This window comes from Gobio gobio (genome assembly GCF_949357685.1).
Source record: "Gobio gobio genome assembly, chromosome: 20".
NCBI lineage: Eukaryota > Metazoa > Chordata > Actinopteri > Cypriniformes > Gobionidae > Gobio > Gobio gobio.
In genome coordinates, this window is record NC_137113.1 from 870,896 (window position 1) to 883,395 (window position 12,500).

Sequence of the window (12,500 nt, forward strand, 5' to 3'; positions counted from 1 at the left end):
GTCAACGTGAGGTTGCAGTTCTAGACTTTAGGCCAGGGAAACAGCGCCAAAAGCGGAACGAATCAGAGCTGCTTGTGCGGTCTATGGTGAGCAGTGCAACTCGCGAGCTCTGAGTCTGAACAAATGTGTTTATTTCAATCACGCGCCCACTAAACAGCCAATGAGAAGCGTTCGAGTTCTGCACAGAGGTCTCCGGTATGAGCTGCACATCTCTCTGTGATTTAAAGCAGTTAAACAGCGCTGACTAAATCAACAACACTAATGTGAGCCCATCCAGTTAAAATACTGTTCAAACAACACTTCACCAACATTTATCATGTGTTTACTGAGGTAACACTAACCGTAACCGTGGTAACACTAACTGTAACTGTGGTAATTTGTCAGAAATGTAGGTTAATATCTAATTTTATTTCATTTGTAATGTAGACATGTATTAATTGAGTAATAAAGGCCAAATTACAGACTATTTTTGTCATAAACTTGCAGTTATGCATTTGTATTTATATGTTTATAGACCATAAAGCCATTCTAGATATAGAAATACTATTTTTGACTTTTGACCATGCAGTGAACATGCTCTTATTTAGTATTTTTGTCTTGTTTCTAGTCTAAATATATCTAAACATATAAAGATGCATTTACTGTTAAATTACATGAGATATTTGTTCTTGTTTTCTGGAAAATAAAATGAAATTTTAAAACAAGCAAATGTATCTGCCAATGGGGTATTTAAAATATTTGTTTTTTTACCCAGAAATCAAGAAAAATTTAATTTTCCTGAGTAAAAGCATCTTGATTTAAGAATTCTTAGCTTTTTGGACTGGAAAATATCAGTGGTTTTGTTTTTGGCAGTGTGGTTTTACCTGTGCTGATCTCAATAGAGCACTCGTTCGTTTAAATAAGAATAGAGTTCTAACTCACTAATAATATTTACATTTCACCCATTAAAACTTTTTGGTTGATGAAAGTTTTACAGATATTGTTAAATATCTATTTATTGTTAAATTTACATCTGGGTCCTATCTCAAGCTACTCTACTGTCAAATCTGTCATGTTTCCAAGAAACAAAACATAATATATATAATATATATATATATATATATTAGAAAAAGAACCGGCCCCCGGGTGTGTCCACAACATCGAATCTGGCCCCCTTTTAAAACAGTTTGCACACCCCTGATCTAAACAATCAGAGTAAGATGGACTGGACGTTACCATAGATCTTGCTCCACCCATTTGGTGTTACTCCCTTAAATGTGATGTTGAAACCCTGCTCACACTGTGTGTGTGTTCATGTTGTGTAAGTGCTGAAGTGCGCTGGTGTGTGTGTCCTGCAGGCACTCTTCAGCAGCTGATCTCCGAGACCATGGTCCGCTGGGCGCAGGAGTCGGTCATCGAGGACCCGGAGCTGGTGCGGGCCATGTTCGTGTTGCTCCACCGGCAGTATGATGGCATCGGCGGGCAGGTGCGGGCGCTGCCCAAAACCTACACCATCAACGCCGTCTCCGTGGAGGACACCATCAACCTGCTGGCGTCTCTGGGGCAGATCCGCTCTCTGCTCAGCGTCAGGATGGGCCGCGAGGAGGAGAAACTCATGATCCATGGGCTCAGGTGACCCAGCAGTTAAAGGAGCACTCAGATAGAAAATACTGTTCAATAATTATACACACATAATAAATCGTTCAAACAAATATAGATATACACTCACCTAAAGGATTATTAGGAACACCTGTTCAATTTCTCATTAATGCAATTATCTAATCAACCAATCACATGGCAGTTGCTTCAGTGCATTTAGGGGTGTGGTCCTGGTCAAGTCAATCTCCTGAACTCCACACTGAATGTCGGAATGGGAAAGAAAGGAGATTTAAGCAATTTTTGAGCGTGGCATGATTGTTGGTGGTCTGAGTATTTCTCAATCTGCTCAGTTACTGGGATTTTCACGCACAACCATTTCTAGGGTTTACAAAGAATGGTGTGAAAAGGGAAAAGCATCCAGTATGCGGCAGTCCTGTGGGAGAAAATGCCTTGTTGATGCTAGAGGTCAGAGGAGAATGGGCCGACTGATTCAAGCTGATAGAAGAGCAACTTTGACTGAAATAACCACTCGTTACAACCGAGGTCTGCAGCAAAGCATTTGTGAAGCCACAACACACACAACCTTGAGGCGGATGGGCTACAACAGCAGAAGACCCCACCGGGTACCACTCATCTCCACTACAAAGAGGAAAAAGAGGCGACAATTTGCACCAAAATTGGACAGTTGAAGACTGGAAAAATGTTGCCTGGTCTGATGAGTCTGGATTTCTGTTGAGACATTCAGATGGTAGAGTCAGAATTTGGCGTAAACAGAATGAGAACATGGATCCATCATGCCTTGTTACCACTGTGCAGGCTGGTGGTGGTGGTGTAATGGTGTGGGGGATGTTTTCTTGGCACACTTTAGGCCCCTTAGTGCAAATTGGGCATGGTTTAAATGCCACGGCCTACCTGAGCATTGTTTCTGCCCATGTCCATCCCTTTATGAGCACCATGTCCCCATCCTCTGATGGCTACTTCCAGCAGGATAATGCACCGTCACAAAGCTCCAATCATTTCAAACTGGTTTCTTGAACATGACAATGAGTTCACTGGACTAAAATGGCCGCCACAGTCTCCAGATCTCAACCCAATAGAGCATCTTTGGGATGTGGTGGAACGGGAGCTTCGTGCCCTGGATGTGCATCCCACAAATCTCCATCAACTGCAAGATACTCTCCTATCAATATGGGCCAACATTTCTAAAGAATGCTTTCAGCAGCTTGTTGAATCAATGCCACATAGAATTAAGGCAGTTCTGAAGGAGAAAGGGGGTCAAACACAGTATTAGTGTGTGTTCCTAATAATCCTTTAGGTGAGTGTATGTTAAATATATATTGTAAATGATGTATTATATATAAATCAGTGGAGCGTTTGTCTCAGTGACGCCGCCCTCTGGTGTTTATTGAGTGAGATTCCAGCCTGACCTCTGACCTGTCTGTGTCTCGTCTGCAGTGACATCATGAATAACAAGGTGTTTTACCAGCATCCCAACCTGATGAGAGCGCTCGGGATGCATGAGACCGTCATGGAGGTGATGGTGAACGTCCTGGGCGGAGGAGAGTCCAAGGTGAAAAATACGATATATATTCAGGCTTTATTTTGTACTAATAAGGGTGCGTTCACACTTGTCATGTTTGGTTGGATTAAAGCAACCCCTGGTGCGATTGCTGGGTCATTGCGGTTCATTTGAACACATGTGAACGCTGCCATCCCAACCCTGGAGAGATCGGTGTATCCTCAATGAGTAGAGGGCAAACGTGGAGCAGCGAGGAGGTGAAGAGCCTCATCAATATCTGCAGATCTGCGTTTCTGCACACCGGAGGAAATCCTGCTGCGGTTCTGAATGTGTTGAGCATTTGTTGAGCTCTGAGTGAGTTCTCCGCTGAAAGCCGACCAATCAGGTTGTGAGTGTATCCCTATTCCTTTGGTTCGGTAACTTTAGGTTCGTTGTTAAAAATGCCAGTGTGAACGCCAAGCGGACCAGAACTATATGCTTTGTTTTTGTTTTTTGGTCCGGACCAAACGAACCAAATGAACCGAACTACAAGTGTGAACGCAGCCTAAGTTGTATTTGACCATTCTGTGGCCTGATATTGACCTTAACCCCCTCGAGTCGCCAGTCGTTTATTTTTTTCTTATAAGTGCCAAAGAGACTCAAATAAGAGAAATAATCGTCTTTTTTTTATCATTCAGGCAAGTGTTATACATCATTATAATCTGTTAAGTTTCAATTCATTTGTGTACAGTCCCAATAAAAACTAATTGTTGTGCTTTTTGCAAAATAAAGAAAACACACACGATGCGCGATCTGCAGCCTCTCTGTCAAAGACGCTCATTCAGATAGTCTTCAGAAAATGACCTCTAGCTTAGTGAATACTTGTCTCACAAACATGAGACATATGTCTAAAGAAACGCTGAAATGTCAGGTTTTAAACAAGAAACCAAATCAAAAACAAATATTCTGTGTTTATGTAATCTGGTTGAAAGCAGAGAGATGTTAGTCGTTCCTGAGCAGCTCATTATACACTAATGTGACCACGCCCATGAAGCGCGCGCTCTATTGAGATTCAAATACTGAGGCTCTGGAGTCGACGCCCACACACACATCAGCTCAAACTAACACATCAAGTACTGCATTCCTACTACAACTACATCGTTTTGAGACGTGTTTAATAATCCTGGAATAATTCTCCATGAAAAGCTGTTCATTTCTGAAAGAAACTGATACGTTTACTTCAGTATGCCAAGTTTACTCTGTAAGCATCTGTGAATATTAAACGAATATATATTTATCCTCTCAGGTGATCTCCAGCATTATTCATTAGCTATCACGCCTCCTCGCAAATTGGCTTTGTGAAGAAAAACTGTCTTATAAATTGTAAATGAATATATTGTTTCATGTGAATGAGTAGGCTCAATGAGTCTCACATCAGTTTGAAGTAAAAACTCTAGGCAAATACACCCTGCAGTCAAAAGTCTTGTGAACACATCTATTGTGTGTTTCGAGGCCTTCATTTTCAAACAAAGTTTTTTGTTTTTTCAAAAAACATGCATAAACATTTTTCTCTCAAAAATACAAGCATGGACATACATGTTGCTCACATATTCTGGTAGCCCAGTTTGTGCTGAACACAGTGTAATTACACCTTTGTGTTAATGTGTTTATAAGCAACCGAAAAAAACACAAATGTCAGAGCATGTCAAAACTTCTAAAGGGCCCCAAAAAAGCTCAGACTCCAGAGGGTTAAATTAATTTGATAACATGCTGTTATTTTATTTTATTTTATTCATGTAAAACGCTTTGAAATGCAACTTATAAAGGCAAAATAAAGTGTATTATTATTATCACAGCACTCTGCTCACAGAACAACATCCTGACGGGTTCTGATCATGGTTTATGATCTCACATAGAGCTTCATTACTAACGTCAGATGAACGTTTGACTCGGTTCAGTGTCAGTTCTGTAGCGCTCCATGCAGGTCAAACAATTGCGTGACATTGTGTGAGCATCTCAGAACTCAGTCGTTTCGCTTTCACTCTGAACGAATGTCCTTCGCTCTTCAGGAAATCACCTTTCCAAAGATGGTGGCCAACTGCTGCCGGTTCCTGTGCTACTTCTGTCGAATCAGCCGTCAGAACCAGAAGGCCATGTTCGATCACCTCAGCTACCTGCTGGAGAACAGCAGCGTGGGACTCGGTAAGCCTTCTGGAAGAGAAACCACTCCCTGACTCCATTCACATGATCGAGTGTCAGAATTAAATAAACGAGAAGTGTATTCTTCATTGAGTTCATCTCATTACAGCAGTCATTAATGGCGCTAAACGCACATGACAAAGTTGTTTCTGTCACAGCTCCAGCTCTCTGGTGTAATACGTCATTCCTCCCTTCACTTCATTCACTTCTTCCTGTAGTGCACTCAACTGCTCTATATAGGGCTAATACTGTGTTCACACCAAACGCGAATAGAGCTTCAATATCGCGTCTACCGCGTCTAGTCAGACGCTTGAACATTTTGAATCCATTAGTGCGTCCGCAGTGAATTGGACATGCGTATAAATCGAGCGTTTGAAGTGAAATAGACGCGCGTTCAAGACGCTCCAGGAGAAATATGTCATAAAACACCATCTACCTCTTTTCACTTTCATTAAAAATATATATTAGACATTAATAGCCACACACATGTGGTCCAGGCAACGCCTACATTATCTTCACTGCATGTGTACTTAAATATCCTTAAAATAAAGTTATGAAACTTCTCTTTGCCCTCAGTCAGCGGCAGACGTCAGAAGGACTAGCCGAGGTGAGGCTGCTCTCTCCGGGTTAATGAGCGCTGAGCGCCGGGGATCGCCTGGAGCTCACAACTCCAAAAACACAAGATTATTTTTTTTAAATGGGCGCTCTCTTTATAAATAAACCACAGATTTGAGCTTTAAACAGCTACATTCCCACCTGAAAAAGTCTTAAAACTACATTTTGTGACACATTAGTAGTATTTTTACAATTAAATGATGCAGGGTTTCTCATCACGTTACTTCACCACGTGACCGCAGCGAGCAGGCTCCTGATTGGTTAACGCGGCACAAATTGACGCCAAAGTTAACATTTTTCAACTCGGGCATCAGACGTGAATTCGCTTCAAACGCGTGAATGCACAAAAAGTATCACACAAGATGCTCTATTAGCATCCGATTTGCGTCCAATTCACGTCCAGTTTTCGTCCAATTTGCTTCTAATTTGCATCCAATTTACATCCAATTTGCATCCAATTTACATCCAATTTGCGTCCAATTCACATCCAATTTGCGTCCAATTCGCATCCAATTTGCATCCAATTCGCATCCAATTTGCATCCAATTCGCATCCAATTCGCATCCAATTTGCGTCCAATTTGCAACCAATTCGCATCCAATTTGCGTCCAATTCACATCCAATTTGCGTCCAATTTGCATCCAATTTGCGTCCAATTTGCATCCAATTCGCATCCAATTTGCGTCCAATTCACGTCCGATTTGCGTCCAATTCGCATCCAATTTGCGTCCAATTCGCATCCAATTTGCGTCCAATTTGCGCGAAACGCGTCTATCGCGCTGCAGGACCTCCAGATGCGCGTCTTTCCATCAACTTAACATTGAAATCACTCCCTCCTGACGCTTTACTCGCGTTTGGTGTGAATGCAGCATTAGAGATCAGTGCACAAGAGTCGATTCCTGTTAGAGTCGAGGGCTTTCAGACTCTTTTGGAGTCTCCCCATCACTCGTCTGTTGAAGACCCTCTGCTCATGATCTGTGTGTTTGCTCTCTTCAGCGTCTCCGTCCATGCGAGGGTCCACTCCTCTGGATGTGGCCGCCGCATCAGTGATGGATAATAATGAACTGGCTCTGGCGCTGAGAGAACCAGACCTTGAGAAGGTACGACTGACTCTGTGTCTTCTGAACAGTAGTTTTACTCGACTTGTTCTGATCGTGTGTGTGTGTGTGTGCGTCAGGTGGTCCAGTATCTGGCCGGCTGTGGTCTTCAGAGCTGTGTGATGCTGATGTCTAAAGGATATCCTGACATTGGCTGGAACCCGGTGGAGGGCGAACGATACCTGGACTTCCTGCGATTTGCAGTCTTCTGTAACGGTTTGTGTTCTGACCGGATCCACTGAAGCGTTAGCCACACTTCTGACACGTCAGCCAAAGAAAAACTTGCACAAAATGTCCACCATTCCCCCATTATTGTGTCTGAAGGGTGTTTGTTGCGTTGTTTTGTGTTGTTTTTGCATCTCTCAGGTGAGAGCGTGGAGGAGAACGCTAATGTGGTCGTGCGGCTCCTGATTCGCCGGCCGGAGTGTTTTGGCCCCGCCCTGCGCGGAGAGGGCGGACACGGGCTGCTGGCGGCAATGGAGGAAGCCATAAAGATCTCAGAAGATCCCTGCAGAGACGGACCATCGCCCACCACGGAGGAGAGCAGGACGCTGTACGCAATAAACACACACACACAGGAAATACTGTGCTGAACAGTGTTGGGTGAACACACTACAAGTAACATGCATAATGTAATCAGATTACTTTTTGGTGTAACGAGTAAAGTAACGCATTACAAGTAACGTTCATTATGTATTCAAGATTCAAGAGTTTTATTTGTCACATACACAGTTATATACACAATATACAACTGGCAGTGAAATGTAAACAGGTCCGCTCCATGGACAGTGCAAATAACAGTTACAAGAAATTAAAATAGAAATAGAATAAAATTAGAATAAAAAGTATTAACATAAGTAGAATTATAAATAAATCAAGTAAAAGATAAAAATAGGAAATAAGATAAATAAAAATATAAAAAATATGTGGATATGATAAGTGAGATAAACTGTAGACTTAAAAATAAGTGGTTAACATAAAATATATATATATGTATATATAAAGAAGTATAATGTGCAAGGTTTATTACAGGTGTTACGCAGTAACAATAGGAAAGTAAAGTGCAGTGCAATGGCAGTATGTGGATGTTAATGTTTAAACTGGATGTTTATGTGTGTGCGGGGGTGAAGTGAAGTCACGTGACTGAGTTCAGGAGTCTGATGGCCTGGGGGAAGAAACTCCTCCTGAGTCTTTCAGTCTTTGCCATCAGGCTACGGAAGCGCTTACCAGATGGCAGCAGGGTGAAGTGAGAGTTTGCAGGGTGATTAATGTCTCTGATGATTTTAGTAGCTCTACCTCTGCAGCGTTTGGTGTAGATGTCCTGCAGAGACGGGAGAGCTGAGCCTGAGATGCGCTCGGATAAGCGCACCACTCTTTGCAGGGCTTTGCAGTCGTGACTGGTGCTGTTCCCGTACCACGCTGTGATGCACTGAGTCAGGACACTTTCTATCGCCCCTCGATAGAAAGTTTTCAGGATGGCTGGTGAAACCCTGAATTTCCTCAGCTGGCGCAGGTGGTACAGTCTTTGCCTGGCTTTTTTCACCTGTGTCTGGATGTGTGTAGTCCAGGTCAGATCCTCGGAGATGTTCACACCCAGGTATTTGAAGCTGCTCACTCTCTCTACCGGTGTCCCGCTGATCATGAGAGGGGAGTATGACCGATGCTGTCTCTTCCTGAAGTCCACAATCAGTTCTTTGGTCTTGTTAACATTCAGAGAGAGACAGTTGTCCTGGCACCATGATGTCAGTTGCTCCACTTCGTCCAAGTATGCCGTCTCATTGTTGTTGGAGATGAGACCCAGGACAACAGTATCATCAGCAAACTTGATGATAGAGGTGGAGCTGTGTGTGGACAAACAGTCATGGGTGTAGAGAGAGTAGAGCAGGGGACTCAGCACACAGCCCTGTGGAGCTCCAACACTCAGGGTGATGGAGGTGGAGGTGAACTGGCCTACTCTCACCGCCTGGGGTCTGCCAGTGAGGAAATCTTCAATCCAGAGGCAGAGAGAAGAATTCAGGCCTAGATCCAGGAGTTTGTGTGTTAGCTTAATGGGAACTATGGTGTTAAAGGCTGAGCTATAGTCAATAAATAGCAACCTGACATAGTTCCCACTTTTGCTGTCGATGTGAGTGAGGCAGGAGTGAAGGACGTGAGAAATGGCATCTTCAGTCGATCTATTGGGACGATAGGCAAACTGAAGAGGGTCCAAAGTGTCAGGAATGGAGGAGCAAATGTTGTTTTTAATGAGTCTCTCAAAGACCTTCATGACTAAAGATGTGAGAGCCACTGGACGATAGTCATTTAGGCAAGAGGGTTTACTGATCTTAGGTACAGGGATGATGGAGGATCGTTTGAAGGAGGTGGGGACAACAGATGTAGCAAGGGACTCGTTGAATATGGATGTAAAGAGCCCTGCGAGCTGATCAGCACAGGACCGCAGAACACGACCTGAAATACCATCCGGCCCAGCAGCTTTCCTGACATCCACACGTTTGAGTGCCCTCCGAACCTCGTCCTCCGAGACAGAGATCACGTGACCGTTGCTGCTCTGAGGGACTCTCTCTGACGCGTCACTCGCCGGAGTCGCGCTGCCGCGATTACCATCAAAGCGAGCGTAGAAAGAGTTTAACTCGTTCACCAGTAACGGATCAGCTCTCACCTCTGCAGAGGATTTAGTTCCAAAAGCACAGATGGTTCTCAGTCCCTGCCACATCCGCCGGGAGTCGTTGAGTTGGAAATGAGATTCCACTCGGTCTTTATAGCGGAGTTTAGCGGCTTTAACGGCGCGCCGGAGGGCGTAACATGAAGCTTTGTACTCCCTCATATCCCCCGTTAGGAGACCGGCATTGTAAGCGGTGGTGCGCGAGTTTACTGCAGTGCGAATCAGATTACTTTTTGGTGTAACAAGTAAAGTAATGAGTAAAGTAACGCATTACAAGTAACATGCATAATGTAATCAGATTACTTTTTGGTGTAACAAGTAAAGTAACGCATTACAAGTAACATGCATTATGTAATCAGATTACTTTTTGGTGTAACAAGTAAAGTAATGAGTAAAGTAACGCATTACAAGTAACATGCATAATGTAATCAGATTACTTTTTGGTGTAATGAGTAAAGTAACGCATTACAAGTAACGTTCATTATGTAATCAGATTACTTTTTGGTGTAACGAGTAAAGTAACGCATTACAAGTAACGTTCATTATGTAATCAGATTACTTTTTGGTGTAACGAGTAAAGTAACGCATTACAAGTAACATGCATTATGTAATCAGATTACTTTTTGGTGTAACGAGTAAAGTAACGCATTACAAGTAACGTTCATTATGTAATCAGATTACTTTTTGGTGTAACGAGTAAAGTAACGCATTACAAGTAACATGCATTATGTAATCAGATTACTTTTTGGTGTAACGAGTAAAGTAACGCATTACAAGTAACATGCATTATGTAATCAGATTACTTTTTGGTGTAACAAGTAAAGTAACGAGTAAAGTAACGCATTACAAGTAACATGCATAATGTAATCAGATTACTTTTTGGTGTAATGAGTAAAGTAACGCATTACAAGTAACGTTCATTATGTAATCAGATTACTTTTTGGTGTAACAAGTAAAGTAACGCATTACAAGTAACATTCATTATGTAATCAGATTACTTTTTGGTGTAACGAGTAGAGTAACGCATTTCAAGTAACATGCATTATGTAATCAGATTACTTTTTGGTGTAACAAGTAAAGTAACGCATTACAAGTAACATTCATTATGTAATCAGATTACTTTTTGGTGTAACGAGTAGAGTAACGCATTACAAGTAACATTCATTATGTAATCAGATTACTCAGTCACTTAGACATGCGCACTTGTGCTGAGCAGGAACAGACAAAAGTTTACACAACAGTTTAACTTTCTCTAAAAACAGTTGTACAGTCGGTGCTATAACGCATTACTTTACATAAAGAGTAACATAATCACTAATGCAATATTGTTGGATTACTTTTAAAAGTAACACTGGCCCTGAACACAAACGCATCCGCAGCAGCTGCAGGACGTCAGTGTCATGATCCGCACACATCCTTCATTTATCTCCACTGCTCCAGAAACATGGAAAATGGGTCGAGCTCTAAATTCAGCGGCTTCAGCTTGATCTGCTGCACACACACACACACACACACACACACACACTCACACACACACACACACACACACACACACACACACACACACACACACACACACACACACACACACACACACACACACACACACACACTCACACACACACACACACACACACACACACACACACACACACACACACACACACACACACACACACACACATGTTTGTTTTTGTGAAATGTGAGGACATTCCATAGGCGTAATGGTTTTTATACCGTACAAACCGTATTTTCTATCCCCTTACACTGCCCCTAAACCTACCCATCACACACACACACACACACACACACACACACACACACACACACACACACACACACACACACACACACTGCCCCTGCCCCTAAACCTACCCCTCACAGGAGACTGTGCAGTTCACTTTCTGTGAAAAAAAACTTGTTCTGTGTGATTTATAAGCATTTTGAAAAGTGAGGACATGGGGAACGTCCTCATATTTCACCCTCTTTTTGTAATACCCATGTCATTATACACATTTGTGTCCTGATATTTCACAAAAACATGCCCACACACTCACTCACACACACACACACACTCACTCACTCACTCACTCACACACACTCACACACACACTCACACTCACTCACACACACACACACACACTCACACACTGATTTCTGTCCCTTCACTGAAAGTCTGTTCACTCAAAACTCAAAAACGAGATGATTCATACTCATATGAATGGAGCGGTTTCTTCTGAAGGGACACAGTCGCTTTATATGATAAACATATTTAATGTAGGCTTTTATTCGCATGTAAACATCAATGAGCATCAAATATGGTAAACAGAAGCCCAAGAACCAATGAGGTTAGTTCTCCGTCAGTGTGACTTTATTTTGTCATCATGTTAGCGGTTCAAACTACTTTACAGGAGACAGGACAGAATTATGATGATCATTTGTGTAGATATATATAGATGATAGTCAAGCGCTGATGATGATGTGTGTGTGTGTGTGTGTGTGTGTGTGTGTCGCAGTAATGATGTGATGGAGGAAGAGGAGGACGACACCATCCACATGGGAAACGCCATCATGACCTTCTACGCTGCTCTGATCGACCTGCTGGGCCGCTGCGCTCCAGAGATGCATGTGAGTTCATGTGTGTGTGTCCCTGTCAATCAAACTCTGACACGCCTACGAGACGCCACAGCCAATCAGAAGAGCATGTGGTGTGATGCGTTCTGGTGCTGATGATGCGGTGATTTCTCCTCCATCAGCTGATCCACGCCGGGAAGGGAGAGGCCATCCGTATCCGAGCCATCCTGCGCTCGCTCATTCCCATCGAGGACCTGGTGGGCGTGATCAGCATCCC

At 42.9% G+C, this 12,500-nt stretch overlaps 1 protein-coding gene across 1 annotated transcript in view; it reads left to right on the forward strand.

Annotated features, from left to right (window-relative positions):
- ryr2a (ryanodine receptor 2a (cardiac)) overlaps nt 1-12,500 on the forward strand; it is a gene marked incomplete at its 3' end in the record, with an annotated part of 227,705 nt that overhangs the window by 122,035 nt on the left and 93,170 nt on the right. Inside the window, exons 41-48 of the mRNA XM_079845576.1 lie at nt 1,338-1,611; nt 3,034-3,148; nt 5,146-5,278; nt 6,887-6,990; nt 7,068-7,203; nt 7,354-7,540; nt 12,166-12,277; nt 12,406-12,500. The exon at nt 12,406-12,500 is cut by the window's right edge and continues 26 nt beyond it. Of these exons, the coding sequence (XP_079701702.1) occupies nt 1,338-1,611; nt 3,034-3,148; nt 5,146-5,278; nt 6,887-6,990; nt 7,068-7,203; nt 7,354-7,540; nt 12,166-12,277; nt 12,406-12,500 (1,156 nt within the window). The remainder of the gene's footprint in view (nt 1-1,337; nt 1,612-3,033; nt 3,149-5,145; nt 5,279-6,886; nt 6,991-7,067; nt 7,204-7,353; nt 7,541-12,165; nt 12,278-12,405) is intronic.